This window comes from Scophthalmus maximus, chromosome 17 (assembly GCF_022379125.1).
Source record: "Scophthalmus maximus strain ysfricsl-2021 chromosome 17, ASM2237912v1, whole genome shotgun sequence".
Taxonomy (NCBI): domain Eukaryota; kingdom Metazoa; phylum Chordata; class Actinopteri; order Pleuronectiformes; family Scophthalmidae; genus Scophthalmus; species Scophthalmus maximus.
This window is the reverse complement of record NC_061531.1, coordinates 9,686,882-9,714,535: the sequence shown is the minus strand read 5'-3', so window position 1 is coordinate 9,714,535 and position 27,654 is coordinate 9,686,882. Positions and strand designations below refer to the sequence as shown.

General features: G+C 42.0%; 1 protein-coding gene across 10 annotated transcripts; it reads left to right on the top strand.

Moving 5' to 3' along the window:
• Nucleotides 1–1,156: 1,156 nt before the first annotated feature.
• On the top strand, nucleotides 1,157–25,977 carry spag9a (sperm associated antigen 9a). 10 transcript variants are annotated; one of them, XM_035614295.2, is made up of 32 exons: nucleotides 1,157–1,645; nucleotides 5,064–5,184; nucleotides 7,546–7,616; nucleotides 7,729–7,817; nucleotides 7,990–8,140; nucleotides 10,765–10,851; nucleotides 11,948–12,083; nucleotides 12,290–12,383; nucleotides 12,474–12,595; nucleotides 13,113–13,124; nucleotides 13,647–13,661; nucleotides 13,895–13,952; nucleotides 14,062–14,214; nucleotides 14,301–14,352; nucleotides 14,462–14,592; nucleotides 14,730–14,786; nucleotides 16,318–16,482; nucleotides 17,129–17,258; nucleotides 18,229–18,318; nucleotides 18,466–18,579; nucleotides 18,690–18,876; nucleotides 19,024–19,239; nucleotides 19,382–19,592; nucleotides 20,033–20,149; nucleotides 20,449–20,529; nucleotides 20,624–20,691; nucleotides 20,936–21,084; nucleotides 21,718–21,889; nucleotides 21,999–22,112; nucleotides 22,552–22,728; nucleotides 23,345–23,482; nucleotides 23,969–25,977. In XM_035614295.2, exons 1-32 carry the CDS (start codon nucleotides 1,346–1,348, stop codon nucleotides 24,085–24,087), a joined length of 3,897 nt encoding a protein of 1,298 aa, XP_035470188.1. In that variant the 5' UTR covers nucleotides 1,157–1,345; the 3' UTR covers nucleotides 24,088–25,977. The 10 variants fall into 10 exon arrangements, with proteins under 10 accessions (XP_035470188.1, XP_035470191.1, XP_035470189.1 ...); XM_035614298.2 differs by having other exon boundaries at nucleotides 10,762–10,851; nucleotides 18,466–18,573; nucleotides 18,696–18,876; XM_035614296.2 differs by having other exon boundaries at nucleotides 10,762–10,851; nucleotides 18,466–18,573.
• The last annotated feature ends 1,677 nt before the right edge of the window (nucleotides 25,978–27,654 follow it).

Here is a 27,654-nt window from a genome sequence, read left to right as displayed (position 1 = left end):
GGAATGTTAAAAGGTTTACTTTTTGACTCAGAAGCTGTTTATATACAGTCTATGCTCAGAAGAGGATAAACAAAATTGGGAGATTACCACATACTAGCAGGTCTGTGAGGCCATACTTATTCACAGTGGCACGTTAACACAGAAATGCTATCATCTAATATCCATGTTAACTATAGCCAATTCGCCAAACCACAGTCCATGTGTTTGTTTACTGATAATTTACGGACATTGGATAAGTAAAGACTTATATTGTGTTGGCTCATTCATGTTCATTGGTCTTTCAAAGATACAGAGAAAGAAAACCATCAAGTTGGAGTTGAATAAATAAACATTTTTAGCATTGCTACTTCTGCTTCTGGCATATATGAAATCATGGTTAGACCACCATTTGCAGTGTGGGTTGTGTTTCCTGCCGAAACCTTACAGTAAAATTGATGAGACCATCAAATAGACAACAGAGATGAAAACACCAAATCTTTAGCTGAACTATTTAAATAGTATTATTTTGATTCGAAATTAATAATCACCACATTGAAACAATTGTTACTCTATGTAACTCTTGTGGTTAATGTTTTTATCACAATATCGTAAAAATTGTAAGTATTTCAATAAGACTGTGTGCACAATATCTGGACGTCGCTCTGTCATTGTAAATATTCTTACGTCGTTTGTTTGATGTGACGTCATCACGTGATTTTGATCTGGTGAACAGCTCAGCTGTTGTGATGGTGCCTTCAGGTGCTGTCGGAAATTTAGGGGTGGAAAAAAAAAATCACACAATGACCAATCGCTCTCAAAAGCTCAAATTATGCGATTGTCGCAGTGTGTAAAAGTATTAATACGTTCCTAGATGCAACATATTACTTAAATACGTTTGTATTGCCTGTGTATTGTGTAGACTGATTCGTTTTGTAACGGTGGGGGCAGGCAACCAAACAGCCACCAAACAAATTGGTATGTGTGGAAAAAATAAAATCAAAATCTATTTTTGACCCGTGGGGATGAGATGTGAATATATTTAATTCCCACAAAATAAAATAAATACCAGTACTGTATAGGCTAACTCTCTGGGCTTGTCACTCGACCGTTTGATTTCACCATGGTTCTTGGGCGAAAGTGTGGAATACACGCTTTCATAAGAGCACTTGAACGCACCAGGGAAAGAGGAAAAAGAAGAGGAGGAAATCCACGTAGCCTGTCTCGCATCGAAACAGTCCTGTCGCGTCTCGTCGTCCTCAATGTGGTCGTCTGTGTAAAGAAACCACTGCTTTCCCAGTCCGAGGACGACGGTGGTCACAGTGGCGGGGTAGCGCGGGGGACACCCACACCGGTCCCGACAAAAAAAATGGAGCTGGAGGACGGAGTTGTGTACCAGGACGACCCGGGGACATCAGCGATGATGTCGGAGCGGGTGTCGGGCCTGGCCAACTCCATCTACCGCGAGTTCGAGAGGCTCATCGGCCAATACGACGAGGACGTGGTGAAGGAGCTGATGCCGCTGGTCGTGGCCGTGCTGGAGAACCTGGACTCGGTGTTCGCGGAGAACCAGGAGCACGAGGTGGAGCTGGAGCTGCTGAAGGAGGACAACGAGCAGCTCATCACCCAGTACGAGCGGGAGAAGGCGCTGAGGAAACACGCGGAGGAGGTGAGTCCAGTGGGGCTGGACCACGATCCACACACACTCTGATGGGCAACGTGTTTTGGGGGGTTGTGATTGTGGTGGGATGAGGGGAGGCTGCTTCAGGTGCCTGCTCCTCCCTTGCATCCCTGAGCGATGGACACACGTGGCCGAGCAGCATCCTCGGTGTTCAGCGGGGATGTAAACAAGTCAGTGTCAGGGCCCACGTCGGACCCAGAGGCCCCCTTCTCTGTGTGTTCCTGCAGGACGACCGGTGTCATAGTGAACCTGCCAAGGATGGGACGTCCTCCTCACTGCCCCCCCCTCCCCCTCCCCCTTAAAACAAGCGACACACCAAAACACCCCCGATATATTATCAGCTCGCCTATTGCGTCAGACAGCGGAGTCACGGCTGAGCCCTGTGCGACCCGGACCGAGGAGGAGACGGCCGGTGAAGTGACTCAGCAGTCTGGGCCATCACGGGAACTTAGGTTTAAAAGAAAGAAACACAGTGTGTCAAGAAGATGGAGACAGACAGGTAGGAAGAGGGGATGCAGCTCTGCTCGTCCAATAACTGCCCCAAGGATACATGTCTCCAAACATCCCACCACAGCATTATGATCCGCATATTACATGTGTAGAGTCCACCACTGCTATCGACACACAGCAGGTCATCAATCCAACATTACCCACAAAACAAGTTAGGGATGGATCATCAGATCCTCCATGCAAGTAAAACGTACCAATAAGACCCTGTAGAAATACTGTAAAATCCCTCCATTCAAGACTCTGCTTAATTAAAAGTAAGGTATTGGTAATAAGATGCACCTAAAGTATTACAAGTAAAAGCACTTGTTCCATAGAAAAATGAAATGAAATTAAAATGATCCCTGGGAAATCGATCTATAGATTATCAGTACTGATGCGTCAGTGTTTAAGACTCTGAAGGTTGAAGATGAAACCATCGCTGAAGTTTAGGGGGATAACGTCTCTAAGGGAAGTGATAATAACTTGAACCATAGGTTAAATCTGAACATGTGCTGTGATTTATAAGTTGACGCTTTTTAGATTCATGTAAAATATTGATCTGAATGCCAGAAAATGCAGCTGCCAAATAATTGTGGCGTCCAAAGTGCCACATTTCCCTCGCAGACGCATAAGGGAACCGCATATGGAGATAATCATTTATATACGATATGTGCAGAACCTTTCAATGTGCAAACCTAAAATCATTGCCAAGAGTAGAGGGATGTTGAGTTGGTAGGCAGAGCAAAAACACGTCACCACAGTTCATCCAGTGACCACAAACTATGTTTTTAAGTCGGTGTCTCCCACTTAAAGGAGTACTCCAGTTATTTACCACTGTTCTACCTCTTACAAGAATCTTCTTTCGGAGATTTTCCGGATCTTTTCTCAAGTTTTCTCAGGAGCTGGCAGGAAAAGTTTCCGGAAAAGGCCCAGAGCTGAGCAACATTTGCCGACATTTGCCCTCTCACATTCACGCCCCTTCGGAAAAGTTCGGGAAAATGTCTGGACTTCAGTGCATGTCTGAACGCCGCGGTAGTGTCTCGGATCTCCTGCCCGCTCGCCCCTCAGCCTCTGTACGAGGGGCGATGTGATGTGACGCGACGCAGACCGTCTGTCCCAGATTGTGTCTTTTGACTCGGGGGGGCTTCGGGACAGCAGGGGCGCTGTAAACACCTCTGTCTGTACACATTGACACTGAGGCAACGTGACAAACACACACACCCTTATGATAGCACACACTGACAGGAGCACCCTGCCCGGTCGTAGTATATCACACCCTGTCAAATAAAGACACACATATATTCTTTAAACTAGTGTTTTACGAGATCGTCCTGGCAAAGAGTCTTTGTCCACAGTCCTGAGCGCCGCAGGAGTGAGGCTGAGCCTATTGGAGAGGCGAGGTGTTACTTCCAGGTCATGTGCTCCTTTGTCAGAAACTATAGCAGGAAGGGAGGGTTCCCTCCTGTAGTAGTAGTCTTTGATTTTACTGTCAAATTCTGGCATCTCAGACTGACCCCCGTCCCACTTTACAAGAACAGCAAAGGGTGTCTCATTTCCATTTGGGAGGCTGCTTCCAGATGACATGATTGGTTCAAGCTTTCACATGTATTGACATTTTTTTTGTTATTCCCAGGCTTGCCCGTTCGTTGCTTTCCAACTGATTATAGATTCAACAACATTGTGGCTGGGTTAAATCTTAAAGCCAATATTTTTGATGCGCTGTTTTTATATAATCTCTAAAATGAAACTGTACAGATAATTTATGATATTGATGTCCGTGTGGAAGTCATTGAAATTGATTGAGCTGTGCAGGCCATTAACACTGATTCGCAGCTTCTCTCCAGTTTTTCATTGGTTGCTGTTTTTTTGTTAATGCCTTGCATAACTCATCACCGGTGACATCTTCAGCTGTCTTGTTTTGTCCGAAAATATTAATCCATTGGTGCTGATTAGTTTACTGTTGATCTACTAATGGGTTAATTGTTTCAGCTCTACATAATGCAATAACACATTTTAATCACCTTTGTGCAAAAGAAAATGTTGAACATATGTATATTGGGTTAACCTGGATGAAAACCCTGTAGTGACCACTTCCAATCTGCACTGATTCAACTTCTCACTGTGACCTTGTCATCGAGCCGTGACGGAATACTTTTTTACTTTGCAGTCATTTAGTGCCAAGCAGTCTGTAACATGCATCTTGGTTGTCAAAGCACAGTAACTTCCTCATGTGGCCAGAGGAAGGAGGGCGGCCACATTAGGGCCTTGGCCTGCTCAGCTGGACAGGATGTGGACGCTGACACACACAAACACACACTCGAGGACTCAGAGGTCAGGCTGGGAGGAAACCGGAAGTCCCTCATGAGTCAAGAAGTTTAAGACCCTGTCCCTCTCGTCTTGATTCAGATGTATTTATAATGTATATCCATCGACGTGGCCTGTGCTTTTTTTTGTCTGACCAACAGTCCATTCTCTCAAATGAGAAGCTGTAACCAGAGAATAGTTGATATTTTCCCAACATTTTCACAAAGAAATAACTGAAACGATTAATCAATTATGTAATCATGAAAAAAAACAACACTGTACATATATAGCTTATGTTCTAATTGTTTTCATGTTAGAAAATGATAAAAAAAGACCTCAGATCATCACTTCAAACATCATCAGATTATCAATGGTTTTATTTTTAGATTTTAGATTCAGTCTCAAGGAGTCTGACCAATCTCTGTGTGTGTGTGTGTGTGTGTGTGTGTGTGTGTGTGTGTGTGTGTGTGTGTGTGTGTGTGTGTGTGTGTGTGTGTGTGTGTGTGTGTGTGTGTGTGTGTGTGTGTGTGTGTGTGTGTGTGTGTGTGTGTGTGTGTGTGTGTGTGTGTGTGTGTGTGTGTGTGTGTGTGTGTGTGTTTGTGTGTGAGAGTAGAAGTTCATTGAGTTTGAGGACACTCATGAACAGGAGAAGAAGGACCTGCAGAACCATGTGGACCGAATGGAGTCTCACTCTCGGCAACTGGAGCTCAAGATCAAGAACCATGCAGACCAGAGTAAGCATAAATGCATACACACACACACACACACACACACACACACACACACACACACATACACACTGATATTCATGCACACATTTGCGAACATTTGATACTTGATTATTCTTGATAATCTATTCTTCTTCCTCGGCACTGCTCTCTGTTGTGTAGCGGAGAAACATCCATTAATCGACGTCTAAATTCAATAACGGCACAATTTCTATTTTTAGGTTAATCTGTCCTCCATTCTGACTTTTTTTTGTTAACTCCCTTCACGTCGTCTTCCACACTATTTTGATCTCTCTCTCATGGCTTATTACACACATTTCCACATCCACACACAATCTCTTTCTCCCTCTTTGTGGGGGTAACAGTAATGGGATTATGGGATTTCTGTTATTCCGACACTCCTAATGCGGCAGGGCTCCTCCGCCCATCACATTGGGGGATTAAGGAATGGATGCAAAGCCATTGGTTGAGATGTTCTGTCATGACACTGGTCCAGTATCAAAATGAAAGCAACACAGCTGGTTGAAGTGAGTCATTCACCCAAAGCTGTGACAGGGAAGACAGCACAACGTCATATTCTGGGGAAATCAAATCTGATTGATTGATTTGTGATTGATTTGTCCCATTGTCAATCATTAATTATTTTTCCCCTCTTTGGGGATAATGGAAATCCTAGAGTGTTCACCTTCCCTGTACGTAGTCAGTGTGTCCGACCATTCGTCTGCCACTGCCACTGAATGGTAAATCATTTATCCTTCATTACTGCATGTGGCAGCACATGAGATGATTGCACCCTGAGGCATCTAGTTCAGAGTCCACAGCTATGCTGTCGAGTTAACAAGGCCAGTAGCAGGTAATGACAGTATAGTTCAGCTGCATCCCGGGCTTTTGCCTTGGCTTTAATTTCACTTGCCTGCCACTGAAAATTAAGTCATTTTAATCATTTTGTTTTGTAGTTGTGTAGTTTTATTTCTCTCTGTCCCAGCAGGGACATTTGAAACTGTCATGTGCACCAACACATTGAGATCCAGGCGTGGAGTGATTTTGAGATATGCTGCTATTTAAACCTCCACCTAGGAGGTGTTTTTGTCCCTGATCGGTCGGTCGGTCAATTGCCCAGTGGTATTACGCAAAAACTACTTTTACGCTTAAAAAAGATTTTAACAAGATTTTGTCCAAGGGACAATTTCCCAAATAACGCATGGATCTTGAGGGGAAAAAATGGCAAATTAAGGGGATGGATATCAATGAGTGCGAGCTATTTGGTGCGACTGAATGTAAGACGGCTGTTGGGCCTTGACAGAGGTAAGCGAGAGGCGTAAAATATCAGGGGTAGGTCCGTAGCATTAAGGGCTTGCTTAAGGGCCCACAGTGGATTTTAGCCATGCCCACTATATACCAGCTGTTTTACATGCTATACTGCTTGACATGCTATACTGGGTGCAATTATAATATTGATGTTATTAATAGAGAAATAAAACATGCAGATTGTACTTGTTATGTATTGTATTAATATATGGCCTCAGAACGTTATCCGTCAAGCGAAGACATCCAACAATCTGATGATGGAAGATGTATACAGAGACACACATCTCACCCAGCAGTTATGACATCATATTCAATTGACCTTAGTGGATGATTATGCAGCTCCCACTCCGATCAGGGAGCGGACACCGTTTTCATTTCTGTCGTTTGTTTTTTGTTTTACACACACACAATTAAAGGGAATAATATCCAAGCAAAGTAACTTTATTGACCCGTGCTGAGAAGATTTCTGTGGTGGTAAATTGTGAATGCAATCAATACCACAGCTTTAGTATTCAGCAATATTTTCTCAGCCCCTTCACTTCATTACGCGCCCTTTCGTGAATGTGATGACTCGCGATGGCAAAATGCAATCTCCAAGTAGTGTCAAAATACACACATGGGCTAGACATCGTCACACAACATGCAGATGCTTAAGCTGCTGTGTTTGATAATATCCAGGCATGTATCTTTCTGCAGCAGCAGCAGCTCTGTGTGGTTTAGGCTAAACCTGACACACTAATAGGGGATTAGATGTTTTTATCACTTCCCTAAATTGGCCCAACACTGAAACCCTCTTTGAGTGACTTTAATCCCCAAAATGGCAAAACAAGATTTGAAATAATGGTGCTGTTCTTTTCTCATGAAGTAAAATAAATGATAAAGTGTCTGATAATATACGATCTATACTATATAGCTTCTCTACAGAAGTATTGTTTAGTAACACTACATCACGGTCCATACCCTACAAGTTTTCATCCCTGGTTCTTTTTTAAAAAAAAAAATTTTCAATCTATTTTTCATTCTCAATTCGAAAATACTTCATACGCAGTACTGTTTCAGTCGGCAGGTTAGAAGAGCGAGAGCTGGAGCTCAAGAAGGAATACAACTCCCTCCATCAGAGACACACAGAGGTAAGTGGGCGAGGATGGCGGGAAGGAAGAAAATGTCGTGGAGATGTGATCATTGATGACATTCATGACTTGTTGTTTCCTCTGGGTCTTTTTTTGCTTTGACATTTTGCAGATGATCCATAACTATATGGAGCATGTAGAGAGGATCAAACTGCAGCAGATTAATGAGACTTCAGAGTCCAGCGCGGCCGGCAGAGTCAGGTAAGATCAGAGCGGATACGTTTGTGTTATGGAACAAGTGTTGAAGTTATTTCAAATAACGCTGTGAACAAATTTATGTTGCAAATGAAAGTGCTGCTTCTGCACAAACACTTTTAAGTGGTTAAGAAGGACTCAACTGAGACATCATTCTAAATCCCTCTTACCACTCCAGGAGAGAAAGGCCTCTCTCTTTGGGGATTTTCCCCTCATCTGGCGGGGCATCTCTACTCATCCCGGACCCCCAGGCCAGAGCAGAGACACCGGGCACAGAGGGCTGGAGGTTGACAGACACAACGCAGCCACGGTCCAACACTAGCCTCAAGGTGGGTGTGTTTGTGGACATTTTTTTTCAGCTGGTGGAAACTGAAAACCACTGTGACTCCTTTTTTTTTGCAGACAATAAACTCACGTCAGGGTCAGTTTACATGATATCAGCCTGACGAGTCTCACTGAGAGTTTGAAGAGAATTCTTTTGCCCATATTTTTCTTCATTAGTGTGTAGTCTTGTCTGACTTCTAATGATAGTAAATGATAAAAAAACCTTGTGTGTTTGCTCTCAGTATTAAAAAATAGTTTGATACTACCTCAACACACTAACTGTTTTATCTGTCTGACCAAAAACGTGTTTTCTTTCCCGCAGCAGTTAACAAAAATCAAATAAAATCTGGAGAATGATATGATCCCTGTAACTGCGTTGACTGGCTGAGTGTTTTCAGCCCTCTTTCCCGTGCAAGACGAGTTTTGCAGTTTTGGCCGTGGGTCTGTTTAAAAATAGAGAGCCTTTGATAGGGCTCGGCGTGCCTGAAGCGTATTTTAGTAGGTATCAGACAAGACGATCTCTGTTTTCAGACATCCGCCTCGTCCTCCACATTAGCCATTGATGAATATGCAAACTTCCCCTTAGTGCAGCGGTCAAAAGAGATCATCAAATGTATCTCATAAATATTCAAAATTGTGACAATTTCTCCTATTGATTTGATGATTTCATCTCATGTTGATCATCCTGCACATTATATTTCTGTCGGCTACAATTAAGCTGTTTTATGCAAAACAATGACTGTCACTCTGCAAAATATTTCTGGTATGTGGGTTATATTTGTATCCGTAGCAGTTATGACCTGGGGTGTGACAGTTTTATTTCAACTCACTGCTGCGTTTTTTTGTTTAAACTGGGACATCAGCTCTGCGACACAAGTGCATTGTGGGAGTGATGCCGCTGTTTGGCTCTCAGCCAGTCACTGAGGGAGAAAAAAGACCGGCTGGAATGCGATTGGTTCTTATGTAATCGGTGCCACAGGACGTTTATTGTTGAGCCATGGCCTTTTGAGCACGAGTGGCTTTGATATGCTGACAGGACTGTCAGACTTGAGCAGAGATGTCATATTCATTTTTTTGGGAGCGGCTTGTTATTGTTGAACGTCGGGTTGATGACGTGCTTATGCTCGCATGCCATCCATGATCTGATTTCCATCCACAATATGAGTCAGAAAGCAAAACCATTTCATTGCCTTTGAAACTGGCATAATTTGATTTATTATTACAGACAAATTATATATCATTACATTTAGTTTCATTTGGTTTTTTGAGTTCTATTTTAAACCAATACTGACATGCCCTTGTGTATTTAATATTTTCTGGTTGCTGTAATCAATCCTCCTGTTTACACTGGCCACAAAGAGGTCCCCACTAAAAACCACTTCAGTGTAAGTGACGAGTTGACTCCTGGCTCATCTTGCTGTGTAAAAATTAGATTCTGAAGTAAAGGCTGAAGCTTCAGCAGAGATTGTCCGATAAAGGGAAGGGCAACCGAATGTTTGTTTGCTCCATCTTGGTGTTTCTGTCCATCTGCTAAACACAAAGCTGAAATTTAAACTTGAAACACTGGGATTGGAGTTGGGAGGCATTTTCACATAGCAAGAGGACTGTGGATTTAGTTTGCCATTGCTTACAGTAAAATCACTTTCATTATACACATGGGCAGGTCAGTATAGTTTTAAAATAGACTTCAAAACTGTGAACCTATCCTTTTAAACAAATGAGAGTTGAAATGTGAGATATCATTTTTGATTAATAGTTTCACTTATTTAAGTGCACTGGCAAAGGCTGAATACATCATAAAATGTTTTGTCTGACCAACAATCAAAAATCCCCAAATATTCAAATTTCTATCAGATAAGGCAAAGAAAAGCAGAAAATATTTCCAACTTAGAAGCTAGAGCTGGAGATGTCTGCTGAGGAATAGTTGCAGATTATTTTTTCAACTGACTCATTGATTTAACTGAATGAACTGATCGTTTCAGCTCAACAGTTGGTGCATAGACTGCAAATAAAGATGGATGACGTGCTGTATAAAAATGAAGGCAAAATATACGGGATCCTGGTGGTGCCATCTTGCACTTGGAGTTGAGCTTGTGTATCTGCGGGAGCGGCTGTATCAAGCTCCCGCAGATACACAAGCTCAACAAATAGCAAATCAGTCTCTGCTGTCAATCATGATGTTTCACCCCATCTGTACAGCAGCAAATAAACCAAACTTATGTGAAAAATTATCACTTTATTTGGCTTGTACTTTGACTGACTTTAGATCTGTTAACAAGTAGGAGGCGGGGTATATGACCTATACTGCAGCCAGCCACCAGGGGGCAATCGAGATGTTTTGGCTTGACTTTTGGGAGCTTTCATGTCGTCCATCTCTATGTGCAGTTAATGAGTTGATAGCATTAGTAACATTTCTAAAAATAAAACCTTCTACTTACAATATATACAGACAATGATTGACAAAAAAAAAGTAGCCAAGACTATGAGCTTACCAAGTGCCAAATACACACATTTTGCCAAACACAACAGTACATTCACTGCACAGACACGCACACGTTGAGGTGTATACATTTTTCCTGACCTGCTTCTGCACATGTGAGCTTCATTCTGACTCTTCCCCCCCAAGCAGTTGGACTTTGTCGACCCCCCAAAGGAAAGGGAGGGTAAGAGTGCACAGGATTCTACTTGGGGGAATTCACTGGCAGACGACTGCAAGGTAGTTGGATGAGCGGCGGCTTGCGGGCGCTGCCTCGCGTCAGTAGACCCCCCCTCCTTTCACTCTGCTGTTTCATCTTTTCAAACGCTTCGCCTCTCACTCTGTGCATTTATCGACCCTCACTTCACAGACCACCCGCGCTAGAGCGTGCTACATGCAACCATGTCTGTTGGCTACATCGGGCTATTTCAAAATAAGTGCACACAACTAATCAGCTGTGTCACAGATGGAACGGGTTATTTATTCATCTTGTCAAATTCAATAACGGCGTGGTTGCATCTGGCCTCTTCATATCAGTTCAAATGCACGTTTTATATTTCACGTGCCTCTCTGTTTTTTTTTTTGCGCTTCACTCTTTGCTTCAGATCTTTGCTTCAGATCACTCATTGTACAATAACATGACATTATACATTAAAATAGTTTGCTGTAGTTCTGAAACATTAGACTTAGTCTGATTAATAATTTTAGTTTCTCATAAACAGTTTTTTAGCATCCTGTGTCTGTTTTGTGTTGTGTACTAGAAGTAGAATGAGGGCTTTCGTTGTGGTCATGATTTATGTTCAGTTGATGTTGTGTGGACCCCCCTCCCCCCGCAATCTGTGTGGCTCCCTATTGACTTTGTGTGTGTTTGTGTTGCTCGTGTTTCTTTTCGGATCCCTGATGTTTTCTTGAGCTCCAATTTCTTGGAATTGGCCTGTAGCTCAGTATTTTAGAATTAGAAAACCTTTTTAGAGCTAGACTTTCAGTTTGACATCATTATGATGCTCTTACTCTTCAGTGTACACTAAGAGCTGAGGGAAATTGGACTCTTGTGTCTTCTGTCATTCTGAGTATATTAATAGTAGCGTATTTAGTGAATCTCCAGCCTTTTTTGATTTTATTATTAGCACCTTCTCTGTTCCAACAAGTGCCAGAGTTCATCTGTTAGATCATAAACTGTGTTGTTATGTTTTTCGTTATGTTTGTGGTCCAAATATGTTCAATATGCCATTATTTCTTCATTGTGTCTCTGGTTCATTCAAAGCGTCGTCTTGACCCTTGACTTTGAGCAGCCATCTGTAAATGTTGCCATAAACCAGTCCCCTGCGCTTTGCAGGATGAGTTGTCGGACCTCCCCGGCTCCAAGTCGGCCACACCGATGTCCACGGCCGCCTCAGACGCGGAGAGGGAAGGTGGGAACAGTAAGAGTGCTGAGGTGCAGGCTGCACCAGGGACTAGATCCATATCAGTGGGTAAGATCAAACATCATGAAAAGAATCACAATCCTTATCTGTCACTAGTTAGTTTCTGTTTTCTCTTTTTTTGTAATTTAACAAATATGATTGTTATTTTTGTAGTGTTATCTAGAAATACCTCAGATATGTCACCCTTTGCTAATTTTTTGCTTGAATGTGCCTCATTCTCTTTGGTTATCTGGCACGTTCGGTGTCTCCTGAAGGTTTGCCTGAAAACGAGGACAGCTCGGACATGCAGGACATTATTGAGTCCACCCCTGAGCTGGACATGGATCTCGCTGGATACAAGCTATGCAGGTACTAAAGAGAACCTTCTCCAGGACTGGATTCAAGCAAAGTTTTGAAATGGTAGCAAAAGATCACCTCCTGTTCTCATCACTCTTCCAGTACCCCTACCAAAGGCATCGAGAACATGGCGTTTGACCGCAACACAGAATCTCTGTTCGAGGAGCTGTCATCTGCAGGCACTGGGCTCATAGGGGATGTGGATGAAGGGGCCGACCTGCTGGGTGAGTAAAAAGTCTGTCTTCAGTTGGAACAATGTAGCACTGAAATGGAGTAATGGATATTCAATGTGAACGGATTTCATCTGCGTTGTTGTATCATAGTCTGTTATTATCTTTTATTAAAATGAAATGTCTCTCAAGCTTGCAATTCAATTATGAATCGACTAAATGATTGTCACATAGCACTTGTCTTTCCTGTGCACGTGCATATGAACAATACATGATAAATTCTGCAAAAGCTCAGTTTGCAATGTTTTGAAGATGAATCTATGTAATCTGTGCTTTTCTGGGTTTGTCAACGTGTCTGTTACACTGAAACTCTGCCACCTTGTTGAGCTAATCGCTGTCGTCTGCCGATCGTACTAGTTTCAAACTGTCTCTCTCAACACCTGCTGTTTGCTCCAGTGCTACTCCACTTGCTTTTGGTCCAGCTGTTTGAGTGTTAACCATCTCCCTCATGGTAACATCACCTCTCTCTCTCCCTGTGTCTCATCCTCTGGCCTTTTGTCCATAATCCCAGTGGAGTACTCTGGTGTGTATGACCTCCAACCTTTCCTTAGTTTAACAGTCTTGTGTAAAGTCCCTTTGACCCCAACTCATTTGTCACTTTCTGCCATTACCCGCCATCGATGCAGCTCACAGCTTCTCCTTCATTGTGTTTCATAATGGTTGTCAGTAGTGGTTTACAGTACAGTTTACAGTTTTTCAACTGATTAATTTAGACTTTTGACAAAGTTCTGTGCATGCGTGATGGGGGTTTAATGCTTTCTTTCTTGGCCTAACAGTTCTTTTTACAGCTTGAAATATTTTTTGCCCTTGTGTCTTCCTCTTTTCCCTCTCTCTGCTCCTGAGATTGAATCGAATGTAACTAGCCTTATATATGTGGCAGCATCTCTTCCTTTTTGCTTGCGGAGTCAACAGCTACACTGTTCAGCTCTTGCTCCTCCATCATTTTTGGTCATTACATTGTCTCAAACTATTCTGCATCTCTCTCTCTCTCTCTCTCCCTCTCCCTTATTCTTTCGGCCTGACTCGGATTGCATGGTTATGTCAGACCTTAGTTTGATTGGTAAGACCTCACCCACTCTATCCATCCTTCTCCTGTCCGTCATGTGTTGTGCTGTGGGTTTGTGTTTTGTGGTAGTTTCGTGTATTTACGTGGTGTCTTGTTGGACTTGATCTTAGTACGAATAATCCACAGTGGTAGTGCGTATGTGTAGTCACTGCTCCAGTTTGTTGTCAAATTGTTGATTTTTAATGTAATGAAATTATAGAAAAAACCTCATCGTCATTTTTGTCCAGGTATGGGCCGGGAAGTTGAAAATCTAATCCAAGAGAATTCACAGCTGCTTGAGACAAAGTAAGAAGTGTAACGTCTTTATATTGGATATCAACCAGTTCTCAGTCTCGGATGAGATAAAAATACTGAATAATTATACTAAAATGTCCTTGTTCCCCTGTCTCTCCAGGAATGCCCTGAACGTGGTGAATAAAGACCTGATATTGAAGCTGGATGAGTTGACCTGTGAGAAGGAGATGTTGCAGGGAGAGCTGGAGGCCGTGCTGCAGGCCAAGGCCAAGCTGGAGGACAAGAGCCGAGAGGTGGAGGAGGAACTCAAAAAGTAAGTGACAGTGACGACGGGTAGCTGATAACAAAAGAACATTTCCTACATATCTTAGATATGTGATGATAAACGCTCTCTTCCAGAGTGCGACTGGAGATGGAGGAAGTAAAACAGAAAACAAAAGAAGAGGAGGATGTGAGTCGTCTGCAACTAGTTTTTTTCACTTGCCGTCAAGCTCGTGTACAAAAATACTAAATTTACATCTGTGTGGTCACACCTGGGGTTCAATCGTGTGCTGCCACAGAGCGATGTACCCACAGCCCAGAGGAAGCGCTTCACCAGAGTGGAAATGGCCAGGGTGCTGATGGAGAGAAACCAGTACAAGGAGAGGCTGATGGAGCTGCAGGAAGCTGTGCGGTGGACAGAGATGATCAGGTGCAGGACAAAAGGGATGCAGATTTACAACACGTTTATAATCCAGTCTTTGTTTAAACAGGAAGTTGCTATTTTCAACCTGAGCTTGTGTGTTAACTGGCAGTTAAAATTATTTTCTTTCTTCTTCTTCTTTTCAGGGCCTCGAGGGAAAATCCAACACTGACAGAAAAAAAGAAGTCCAGCATCTGGCAGTTGTGAGTCCTTTCAAGTTCACTACAACATTATCTGCCTTTTTTCATCAGGGCTTTTGACAGCGTTCCGATTGAACTCTCTCTCAAATTATTCAAATACATTTTTTTTTCCCTCATCTCTTCCATGACGTGCTATTGAATTGGCAGCATTAGGTAAAGCTGGTTTAATAAACCTTCTCCCTGCCAAACCTATATCGTGTCCTCCACTGACACAGAAGTGCTCGTCCATTAGAAATGGATCAAGCTTTGATATGTCGTTATCCATAATCTTTGCTCTCCATGCAGTGTATCAGTTGTTGTTATCACAAACCGCTCAGACGTGACTCTCCCTGTGCCCTTGGGCTTTCCTGTCTCCTGCCTGCTGTGCCTTCTGATGTTTTTTCTGCTCTGTCTGCTCAAAGGGAGCTAAAGAGGGACAGAGCTTCCCCAGCGGCCTTAATGTCAAATGTTCATGTTCTGTCGGTAAAGTCAGATTGTACCTGTAGATCAAATTTATTTCATATGTTATTTGATTTCAGTTTTAGCACAAATGATCAGTGATGGGAAATTATATCATATACAGTAAATTGGTGGAGACACGTGAGTTTTCAGTCTGATATTTTTTTAATCAAATGTGTTAACGTATAGTACTAAACTATTTCTCTCCAATCTTTTCTGCACAGCAGTTTCTGTTTGATAGAAACAATCAAATGTATGGAACGGTATCGAAACCAAATTGTACAGAGCAGCAATAATGGACTATAAGATGTGTTACTTATGTTTTATTGCTTGAACTGTTGTGTTTTTTATCAGTGTGTATATACACATGCTCACTAGATTACTTATGTACAAACTGTACATAAGATAAGATAAAACTTTATTGATCTTGAAGGAAATTCTTGGGCCAGATGTAGCTTCACAGTTACAGTAGAATAAAGAAAAAAACCAATGGTGTACAAAAATTTGTGAGTGTAAAAATATCAAATGTAAGAGGTAAACACAAGAGTTTCAGTTTCTAAATAGAAAAAAAAATACAGGTAAAATAAATAAATTAAATTAAATGAATAAAATAATAATAAAAAAACTAAACTAAAGTAACTGAAGTGATTTGATGAAAGGTAATATTGCACAGGGCATTATTTTTTTCAGCACCTGATGTTTCAGTTGTCTATTGTGCAGAAGGGGGAGGAGTTATATAGGTAATATATGCTGCTTTTTAGAGCCTTAGGCCTGGGAATACTTTTTTTTATTATGGGCGTCTACAGTAGGTCTCACTGCCCATGTGCAATACTACCTTGTAAAAGTGTGAAAATATCTAACCGTTAAGTTAGATATTTTCACACTTAAATGCTGAGGACACAAACAGGAGATGAAAGAATGTGCTCCGCTACACCACAACTCCCAGCATGCTTTACGTCACTGTACAGTAGTAAATGTCGGTGGTAGTTCCTCAGGTGTCTGGTTGGTTGGTGACCCCCCTACCTTGCTCTTTCCCTGCACTCCCTTTCTTGCTTCTGTTTCCCTTCTTGGCTTTCTGTGACTTCACCACCCACAGCTTCAGCAGACTGTTTAGCTCCTCCTCCAGTGCCCCTGCCGTGAAGAAGGTGGAGTCCCAGTCCAACGTGAAATACAACACCCCGTGCGGCATGGTGAAGAGGAGTAGCACCTTCTCCCAGTTCCCCACAGAGAAGTCCAAGACCTTTGACTTCCTCAATGAAGAGTAAGTAAATGAGTCAAGTCACTGTGAGTTTGGTGCATTTTTCTCAAGGTGGACATGTTTAAGCGGAATTCAGAAAAAACCTCAAACTTGCATAACCTCATGACTGTCAGGACTCATTCCCCCTATAATTGTTTGAATATTGATGGTCAAAGTGAATTCTTGAAATGATTGAGGAGGTTCTTATCTGTGAGGAAATTTGAATTGAGACAGGAGAGACTGTGATTCTCAGTTGAGGCACTTTGATACAGCAATGTTCATTCTCGGCATGCATCAAGAAGAAATCACCCAGACAAGGAAATGCTTGAGTTAATATCGCACTTAATGGAGTAACACAAATGACACATGAGGTGAACTGCAACTCATGAGGCATTATGACTTATTTTCTTTCCTTACATAGACATAAACATAGAATGCAGGGAAATAATTAGGTTCTGTAAGAAAAGGCTTTACATGTCCAGTAACCTTGGCCTGTACACTTAACTCATCTTGCATGAAGTGAGGCATATCTTTAGTAACATATGTGGACATGACCAAGATGAGAGAATGTTATACATTGTGAATGGGAAAGCTCACTAACAAACATTTTCACCCAATTACCCCGTGATACTGAACAGGTTTACAGAACAATGTTCTGCTATTCTTGCAGAAAGGACCAGTGCAGCTCACCGTCGCGTAAGGAACAGAAGAGAGCCCAGTACCGACAAGTCAAGGCCCACATGCAGAAGGAGGATGGACGATTGACCGCACATGGCTGGAGCCTGCCCAGCAAATGCAAGGTGGGAAGGGAAGGTCCTTCTTTAGTCGAAGGAAATGGTTCTGTTTCCCCATTAGATCAGTACATTTTTTACTTTGCTTGTTGCCTCAAAATAATAAATAAATAATAAATAATAATATGCCTTACTGTTGAAGAAGACTTGTATTTAAATTATCCAGCAGATAGAGCTAGAAACACACACACACACACACACACACACACTGAGGTGGCAGTGAACACGATAAAGGTTTAGGTGCAGTTTTCCACATTCTGGCATACTGGCTGAAGAATTATTTTTAATTAATTTGGGGGAAAAAGGAAAACTTTATTTACTACTGCATTAAACATACACGAAAGCTGCACCAAGTGAAAGCTATGAGAGCTGTTTCTCTAAAACAGTAGAGCCATATATATATATATCTATATATATATATATGTGTGTATATGTAATGGCAATGATTTGCTAAGATGTCTTTGTTAAACAAGAAATGTAATTGAGGCTTGATGTTTTACAGGTTAACCATAAACTTTATATTGGATAATTATAAATATGAAGAAAACACAAACACAACCATCAATAGAATTTAAATATAGATAGTAAATATTTTTTCAATGTAAAATGTAAACATATACACTACATTGTTTATTCTATAAAAAAAATCTTATGTCGGGGCAACTCGATACCAATGTGTGTGAAAGGCTCATATTGGCAGTAATTTGCAAAATGTTGCAAAACTAAATTAAAGTCCATGTTAATGTTGTAGTTAGTAAGAAATATACAAAGCAGAACATTTAAGATGGTTGTAAACACAGAATGAAGCATAAGCCCAGCAGTTCCACTCTTATGTTTTGCTCATTCAAAAAAACCTTCTCTACATTTCCAAACTGCTTTAAACAGTGTTGGTTATCTCACCTGTTTTTTGTCAACATGTGTGTGAGAAATCTGTTCTCAAAGCCTGAAGTCTCCACATGTGCTGCTTCTACCCCAACAGGTGGCAAATGGTGGACAGATGGAGAACAAAATCAACTTACCTGTACCAGTGTACTTGAGACCACTGGATCAGACGGATGCTTCTATGAAGGTACTTTATTCATGAAAAAAATCATGTTCACCTCGCTATATGTGGCTTTTGGTACGTGTCCTTGAATTCTGAGGCAATGAGATCATCATAATGTGATTTATTTATAATGGTAATGTAATTATAATGTATTCCCTCTGTCTTTCCCAGCTCTGGTGTGCTGCAGGGGTCAACCTGTCTGGCGGGAGGATATCGGACCTTCCTAAGCAGACGAAGGGCTCTCAGATTAGCCTGGACCAGCTGGAACAAGAGAATAAGGTGAGAGTAAGTACTCTTTAAGGAAGAGTCTGGTTTTTGTATTATCAAAATGTTTGAACCGGAGATACGCTTCTGAGGCCCGACGAGTTCTTCAGACTTTAAATTCTGTCTGTAAGGATCAGGAGAAAGTGGAGCAGGAGAAAGAGCTGATGCTTCAGGATGAGGTGTCCGGTAGGGTGTGGGTGTGCACAAGCACCCACTCCTCCACCAAGGTCATGGTGCTGGATGCCAGTCAGCCCTCTGACCTACTCGACAGCTTCTACGCCTGCAACACCCACGTCGTCTGCATCGCAAGTGTGCCAGGTAGGCTGATTGGGCAAGTTGTCTGTTTATGGGTGCTGCTTTAGTTGGTTTCCTTCTCTTTGTCATCCGTAACAATACATTTCCTTTCTGATTCAATCAGCACTGAATGTTGATGGTGAGGTTGTTCTGTGTGTTGGTTTTTTTCAGGGGTGTTGGAGACTGATTATCCGGCAGGTGAAGAGGTACCGCATGATCTGGATGCGAGCCAAGGTGACAGGGTGTCACTGGCCGGCAGCGTGGCCAGTGTAGGCTCTACCGGCAGCGATGGTGCCATGGCAGCAGAGGGGACCACTGCCATCCCCCAGACGGCCAGCTCAGGTTTCACAGACCAGCCGGCTGAGCACAGCGCCATCTCTGGCTCAGGTAAGTTTCTGCTGGTTAAATTGTTGTTTCTTCCAATGTTGCCCATGTTAAACCCAGATTCACTTTTCCCAGTGTGTTTGGTTCCCCACCCAAAACCATTATTTCATCATTCCTTCTCCGTTTGGTCTCAAACCACCCACAGTTGAGTTGTCCAGAGAGACTAGTCCGGCAGAAGATGGGGTTCCTACGGCGGAAGAAGCGACAGAGGCAACAGAAGCGAATGCTGGTGTGGGTGAGGAAGGAGAGGACGACCAGGGAGCAGAACAAAACCAGCCTGGAATCTACACGGAGCATGTGTTCACCGACCCACTGGGGGTGGGACCCACTGACTCCTTGCCTACTGACACACGGAGGTAAGGAATGGTTTTCTCTATCAGCAACTGGTATCTAGGAAATTGTGCAGTGTTTAACAAATGCTAAATTAAGACTTTTATGTTTGAGGACATACACTTAGTTTATAAAGTCAGTGAAAGAGATCCACAGTGTGTGGAGAACAATTTTTTCTTACTTGTCCCATCTTGAATTTGGAAACTTTAGCAGTTCTACAGTACACACACCCTCAACAACAACAACAAAAACAACAACAACAATGCCTTCTGCAGCAATCACATCTCACACCCCTGCCTGTGCCACAGAAATTAAATATAGACAACATTTCTATATTTATTTCACTATATCAGTCTAAAATAATTTCCTCCCCTGTTAGGCCTTACAAAATCAAAATGCAACAATATGGAACATTATGTATCTGAAAGACTGCCGCCTGGTGAAACTTATGTCTTCTGTGATCCAGTGGCTCCGGGCAGGATGGAGTGACTTCCTTCCCAAAAGACTCGGAGCCGCCAGAGGGGGAAGCCCTGAGGATGAGCAGCGCCCTCCCCACCATGTGGCTGGGAGCTCAGAATGGATGGTGAGCATGAGACTGACCACTAGAGGGAGCTATTAGTACAGCAGAAAATAAGGAGTGGCACTCAGAGTGAATACAGTGATGATGAAACTGTAATTCACACTTGCTGCAATTTTCAAAATGTGGACTAAATGATTTATTAGTAGCGTACAACATAACGTTTTTACCTAATAGTAGTTCTGTTTTTGTCGTCGTGAGCAAATCCATTCGCCAGCTTCATTCAGGTGGAATCCCTCTCCCAGCCAGTATTGCAGTGTCCTTGTTCCAGCCTGCCCTTATCTCTCTGTCTCTTCATTTTCAAGTCTGTATGTCCACTCGTCTGTGGCACGATGGAGGAAATGTCTCCACGCCATCAAGCTGAAGGACTCCATCCTCGGCATAGTGTGAGTACACAGATGGTTGTTCAGTACTTAAAACTTTGAATTGAACTACAGAAAAATAATGTCTAAAAAAAAGAGTCTTCTTCACGTTTTACAGACATGTGAAAGGGAGAGTCCTGGTCGCGCTGGCCGATGGGACATTAGCAATTTTCCACAGAAGCATTGGTAAGTCTGCGGCATAGCACTCCTTGTAGTAAGACATGTTGTTGTTGTTGGTTGTTTTTTTCCCATTTTATTCTGTTTAAGGTGTGGATCTACACACTGCTACACTATTTTGTTGTTCATAAATAATGTAATTGAAAATTATTTCCTACCTTCATATACATACTGTTGGAGATAAGAACCTCCTAATGCCCATTTCATGCCTCAAAGACCCTCAGTTGTCAAGTCCCCTTGTTTCCTCGAGCAGACGGTCAGTGGGACCTCACCAACTACCACCTGTTGGACCTGGGCCGGCCCCACCACTCCATCCGCTGTATGACCGTAGTCCATGACAAGGTGTGGTGCGGCTACAGGAACAAGATCTACGTCATCCAGCCCACGGCTATGAGGATAGAGGTACGACTGGTTTGAAAACAGAGAAGATGTGCGCAACCAAAAAGCTCCCATTAAAGGATTTCATTTGCCGTGGTGACATTTTCGAGCACACGGCCCTTCCTCACGCTTCTAATGAATACATGAGTCGCCATCTTAAATACCCAGAATTCATGTTAACCGACACACGTGATAAATAAGCAATAAAACTATCATAGCAAATATTATAATAAGTATGTACAAAAAAAATTGTACAAGGCAAATCAACCTACGTTACGTAGACCCAATACATATACAAACATCAAGGCGCCTCTAATTGTCTGTTTATCTGAGGAAAGTCAGGGTAACACCACAGATCAAGATTAAAAAACACAATTCACAAAGGAACATTAGAAAAAAACATTAAAAAAACTGTAATATAAAACACATGAAGGGTCTAATATCAAAGTCTTCCTTAATGGGATAGTGTTCAGTGTGTGTATCCAAAAGAGTTCACGTTTTAGGAGCGTAGAGTTAGTGTTTCTCCCTCTGCTTGGAAGTTTGTCAGCTTTGACACACATAAGCTTGCCTTTATCTAAAGCATTTCTTATAATGACATTGAAAAGGTGTCCACAGTATTCTAACATCACATCATCTGTATCTGCCGTGTCTGAGCAGAAGTCATTCGACGCTCATCCTCGCAAGGAGAGCCAGGTGCGGCAGCTGGCCTGGGTCGGAGACGGTATCTGGGTGTCCATCCGCCTGGACTCAACGCTACGCTTGTTTCACGCCCACACCTTCCAGCACCTCCAGGACGTGGACATCGAGCCCTACGTCAGCAAGATGCTCGGTATGCAAACGGTTCCATCCATAGCATATGTGTATTGTTGGTAGAAACAGTAACTTTATGGCATGTATTGACATGGCAAACAAATGTGCACTGTGCGTGTGTGTTGCAGGTACGGGCAAACTGGGCTTCTCATTTGTGAGAATCACAGCTCTCGTGGTGTCCTGCAGCCGTCTGTGGGTGGGGACAGGAAACGGTGTCATCATCTCCATCCCGTTGTCGGAAGGTATCACACTCCTCAACACCCCACTGACATTCACTCGTGTTTTCATATGTCTTACGTGTTACGTTTGGCCTGGAACGCTGTGGTGCTTTACCTGTCGATCAATGTTATGACCGGCACTTCAGTATTAACTGAAAAGATCAGTTCAGAAGGTTCAGGTCTGGTATCCATGCTGATTAAAGTTAAGTAAGTTTGGAATATTTTTGTAATAATAATAATGTCCTATCTTTAATATTGTTGGGAAGTTCATCTCTAAAATGACACATCTTTAGAATAAAGATCCTTTGTGACGGGTGTTGTGAAATGAAACGCCCTGCTTCACTTTGTCTTTCGTATCCCATCTCCTCTTTAGACTTTAGCGGGCCCGAAGATACAGCTTCATACTGCACCATACCTCACCCGCCAACTTTTATCAACTACATTATTCTTTCTCATTCTGCAGCCAACAAGACAACGGGAATTGTGCCAAATCGGCCCGGCAGTGCTGTACGTGTTTACGGTGATGACGGTTCCGACTGTGCCATGCCAGGCAGCTTTGTGCCATACTGCTCCATGGCACACGCCCAGCTGTGTTTCCATGGACATCGAGATGCTGTAAAGTTTTTTGTGACCGTGCCAGGTAAGCAGCAACAGCAACGCCATGAAACTATGGTACGTGTGGCAAGTGGCAAGAACAGAAAGAGTCTGCAACATTAACAGCCACCAGTCAATAAAAAGCCATATTTTGGGGTCAAATTGTAATTATTACTGTAAGGAAGCAGTGAGTAATTAGGAATTAACTATATTATATCTGATATCAACAAACAGGCGTGACCGCCATTCATATTTGTGACATTTAGGTAGAGCTGCAACAACGACTCGATTGGTCTAAAACTGCACATATTGATAATCAATAAACGTTTTCAGTTATTTTTCAAGTAAAATGTCTCATATTTGAGGTCTAGCTGCTTTCATCTCTTTTAATATCATATTAAAGTAAATATTTTTGGATTTTGGGGTGTGGCTGAGACAAAACAAGGCTTTTTGACATATCACAGACAAAATGATCGGTTGGGAAAAGCAGATCGATTGATATTGAAAATAATTGTTTTGTTACAGCCAACTTTTTTTGCAATCGAGAATCAAGCCATTGCTTGAGTCATATCAAAAAGAGTATAAGCTGCTTCCTGATCACACCTTTACAAAATATTGAAAATTTAAACTCAAGTTGTTTTTTTTGTTTGTTTTTGTCACAGGACAGGCAATGCCTCCTCCAGGTGGTGCAGACTCAGGCTCTGATGACCCTCCATCTGAGTCCTCTGACACGGTGACCTCCGAGCCCAAAACATACCTGGTCATGAGTGGAGGCGAAGGCTACATTGACTTCAGAATGGGTGAGAGCACCATGCTTCCCTTGTTGATTCTGTACAGGCTGACTGTTAAAACCACAGACTGTATTCAAAGATCGACGACACTTCTCCAGCGTTTTCCAAAAATTAAGTTTTTTTTACGCTTTTGACATTATTTGGAGCGAGAGTCGGTAGTGATCATGGTATCCAGGTCCCGCCTATTAATGCACTTGACTGGTCGCAAGTCCATCTCAGCTGTCAATCATGACTAACTGAACTGAATGAGACAGAAACATCTTTGAGAAATATCTATTCAACGTATATTTTGACTGTTTTTGTGTCCATGTCCCATCTGCTGACCTGTACTGCAGCCAGACAGAAGGGGGCGATAAATACGATTTTGCTTCACTGTAAAGGATCTGTTGTGTCGTCCATCTTTATGTACAGTCTATGGTTAAATCTGGTCAATTGGTGTAAAACCATTATCTCCATTGTGACCCCCTTGTTTATTGAACTCGTCTTCCTCCTCAGGTGATGAAGGCGGTGTGTTGGACGGTTTATCAGAGCCGACAGCCAATCAGCAGTCAGCGCCCACCAAGGCTGAGCGGAGCCACCTCATCGTCTGGCAGGTCACAGCTTCTAATGATTAAACGAAAAAAAAAAGACACACTGTTGTGTCAGTGCCAGGGCCGCCCTCCAATCACCGCATGTCCTCCTTTAAGTTTTTAATTTGATATAACTGATTGTTCTTAATGCCTGAGTAGTTGACTACTTTGTAAAAAAAACAACAATATTTTTAGCCCATGTTTTGTACAGTTTATTCTTTATGATTTTGAAATAGGTGAGGTTTATGTCAACTCAAAGAATACGTCCATGGTCCAAGTGTTTCCTTCTGCTGGGTTTGCATGTTGGAAAAGCAGGTGCAAATAGGAAAAGACAGAGTCACTTCATCTGAAACTGTTCGTGTGGTCGTTTCGCTCAGAAATGTTATAGTGGGTTAGATGTGAAAAACAAAAAGGGAAAAGCACTCGAAGGATTTGGGAGGAATTGAGCAGCGAGCAGGAAGTTTTGAACAAAGTAATATTTTTTATAACACACATAAGACTTTTACATTTGTAAACCACACGTGTGAACATGTGTGAACATCAGGTGTGTGAATGGATTCACTGGCGTCTTACCTGTGTTGAACATCTTTATTATCTTTACCATTAGGACTGTTTCTCAAAATATGATACACAGAACGATTCTACTGTTCTTTCAGCTGAGTAGAAAAGCAGCCTGCACGTACGAGTGGTCCACACACACACACACACACACAGAAAACATTTACTCAAATTAAATGTGCTCCTTCCAAAGGTGGAAGGATAAAACATAATCGTGAAGGTCGTATTAATATTCAATGACACCAGGCCTTATTTGCCACAGGATTATGTTTTGTGTTATGAATAATATCAAAGCAGTTTGGGTACTTAAGGGTTTCCTATGAATAGAAGACCCACCTAACTGTACTTTAGGTTAGCACTAGTGTGTGTGTGTGTGTGTGTGTGTGTGTGTGTGTGTGTGTGTGTGTGTGTGTGTGTGTGTGTGTGTGTGTGTGTGTGTGTGTGTGTGTGTGTGTGTGTGTGTGTGTGTGTGTGTGTGTGTGTGTGTGTGTGTGTGTGTGTGTGTGTGTGTGTGTGTCCCTGCTCTGCCATTTTAAACCTAAACCCTCCCTCGTCTTTGTGAGGAGAATCTGCCTGTGCCACCAGTCTGGTTCTTCCCATTTGCTTCAGCTTCATTGGCACTTTAAGATGTTAGTCGCTTGACGTTTTTGAAGAACGGTGACGTACGCTGCACTCCCGTCCTGTGTGCTAAAGGGAACAAAACTAACAAGTATTCGTAGCGAGTCGACGCTCCATTAACCAAAAGACGATGGAAGAAGCACCGTGAAACTTTTTAGAAAATCTTTTCCACGTTTAAGAGTCTTGAGTCTAATAATTTGAAGGTTTTACATGTATGTCTTATGGAGAAATAGGCTTGAATAAGGGAATCAGACTAAAAATGTTTGTGGCACCTTTTAATGGACATGTGCGCAGCACTAAAGAGAGTATCTCCTGATTGCCTCATCATTCCTTGTTTTGTTGTTACAAATGCATTCGGAGGCCTGGAAGGCAAATGTTGTTTTGTTTTGTTGCTTTGGGCATTGTGCTTATTTTGTATTAATCTGTGGAACACTTTCATGAAGTAATGTGTATTTTATTGATGACAGTAACTTGCTAGAAGGAATTCCAATATTGAGCAGGTGTTTTAATTTGTTTTTATATCTGAACATTTGGGCCAAGCTTGGTCTTCAGTCCATTTCAAAATAATAACGTTATATTGTGTTTTTTCTTCTTTTCTTCTGCCATTCCAGTATTTATTTCCTTTTGTTATGGAGCCAGTCTTGGTTCAGAATGTAACTTTCTACATGAGCAAAATATGATGGGAGGCCATTGTAAACAGAATAGTCCAGTGAGTTTACATGATTGTTAATAATGGTTAAATAAAAGAAATCAATGGAATCCTGTTGGAAATTTGTGACAAAACCATAAGTTGAAAGTGTGCGAACAATAACTTTGTGGTTTTCAAATGACATGTTCATAAACTAAACTATGCATGTTTTTTTTAGTTTTTTTAAGAGACCACTGCTATGTTATCAGCGTAACCTGTTTATTGCCACCGTTTTGGGTGGATGTCTGAAAGTGTGTGTTTGTCTGTATGTGTACATGTAAAAGTTTGAATGCAAGACATTTGTCAGTGTGTGTTTGACTTTGCAAATGTACTGTGTGTGTGTGTGTGTGTGTGTGTGTGTGTGTGTGTGTGTGTGTGTGTGTGTGTGTGTGTGTGTGTGTGTGTGTGTGTGTGTGTGTGTGTGTGTGTGTGTGTGTGTGTGTGTGTGTGTGTGTGTGTGTGTGTGTGTGTGTGTGTGTGTGTGTGTGCTCCCTGTACGTTCATCTGTAATACCCCATAGACACCATAACAGTGGTTCATCTGGTCAGTGTTTGCTAAAACAGCATCATAGCCTTATTTTTAACAATATATTAAATCAGTTTCATGGAGAAGTTGCTGTTATCATGTGTCTCATTGCATTTAATCGTGCACTTTGTTTTTCAACTGAAAATTGTGGCCAAGTAGGTTAAAGGCCCTGAAGACGAAAACTCTCAATCAGCCTCTTACTTTGAGGAATTGGGGTCCTGCATGAACTCCCTACTTTCTGCCAAAGTATGAAAAGTTTTGGTTACTCTGTGTGAGAGTTATGTGTATTTGTGGTTTTTGTTTTTGTATTTTTGTTTTTTTCTGCGCTATTCTCATTGGGTTGAAGTGGGCGGGGCTCCGTTACATTACAGTACATCTGTGCACCAATCAGGATTCAGCAACATTTGAAACTGAATCTGATGACAGTCGTTGGATTGTTGTCACTGTCAATCAAATCTGATTTTTTTTAGAAACCCAAAACATACCCACATAGTCCTGATGAAGCTGCAGATAAACTCAATTCTTTAGTGTTAAATAAATAAATAATTCCTACTTATTTAGTTGCGAATATTTAACCCTATATAGAATATACCTTAAGTGACAAGAGAGTTGACATGCAAATACTGGCATTTGCTTTAGAACCGAAACTTCCACCATTTCATCCTCTGTGAACTGTAACTTAATATCACACGTGCTTGTCTGCAGAAATGTTTCTATGACGCAGTAGCTAAAATGCAATGCTGGCAGTATTTAGTAAGACTGAAAAATGATGAACTGGTTCAGATTTGAAGATATTTCAAGTTTATTAAGTATTGAGCAAGACATGAAACTACTGGCTCCTTACCATGTTGCCACCAGATGGTGCTGCATGTTCAGTTCCACAGTCACATATTCAAAAAGGATTATTATCCATAGTTTAAAAAGACATGAATCTTTGTGCATAACAATCTGTATTAAAAACAGCATTACACAGAAGAGGTTTAATTGATCAGAGGCCAAGCTGTTATTACATATTTTTTTTTACCTTTTTCCCATCATCCGTCCTGCTTCTCGTGCAAACTCTGCTGGTGATTTGCAAAACAAACCAAAGAATTATTATGACGAAAACCTATGAATATATTCTCAGGCCACTGAATGGTTTCAGTGTGACATGTTTGTGGAACATGGAACGGAGGCATGTTGATGCTCGAGATGGGGAAGTGGAGCTGCTGCATGTGAGACGG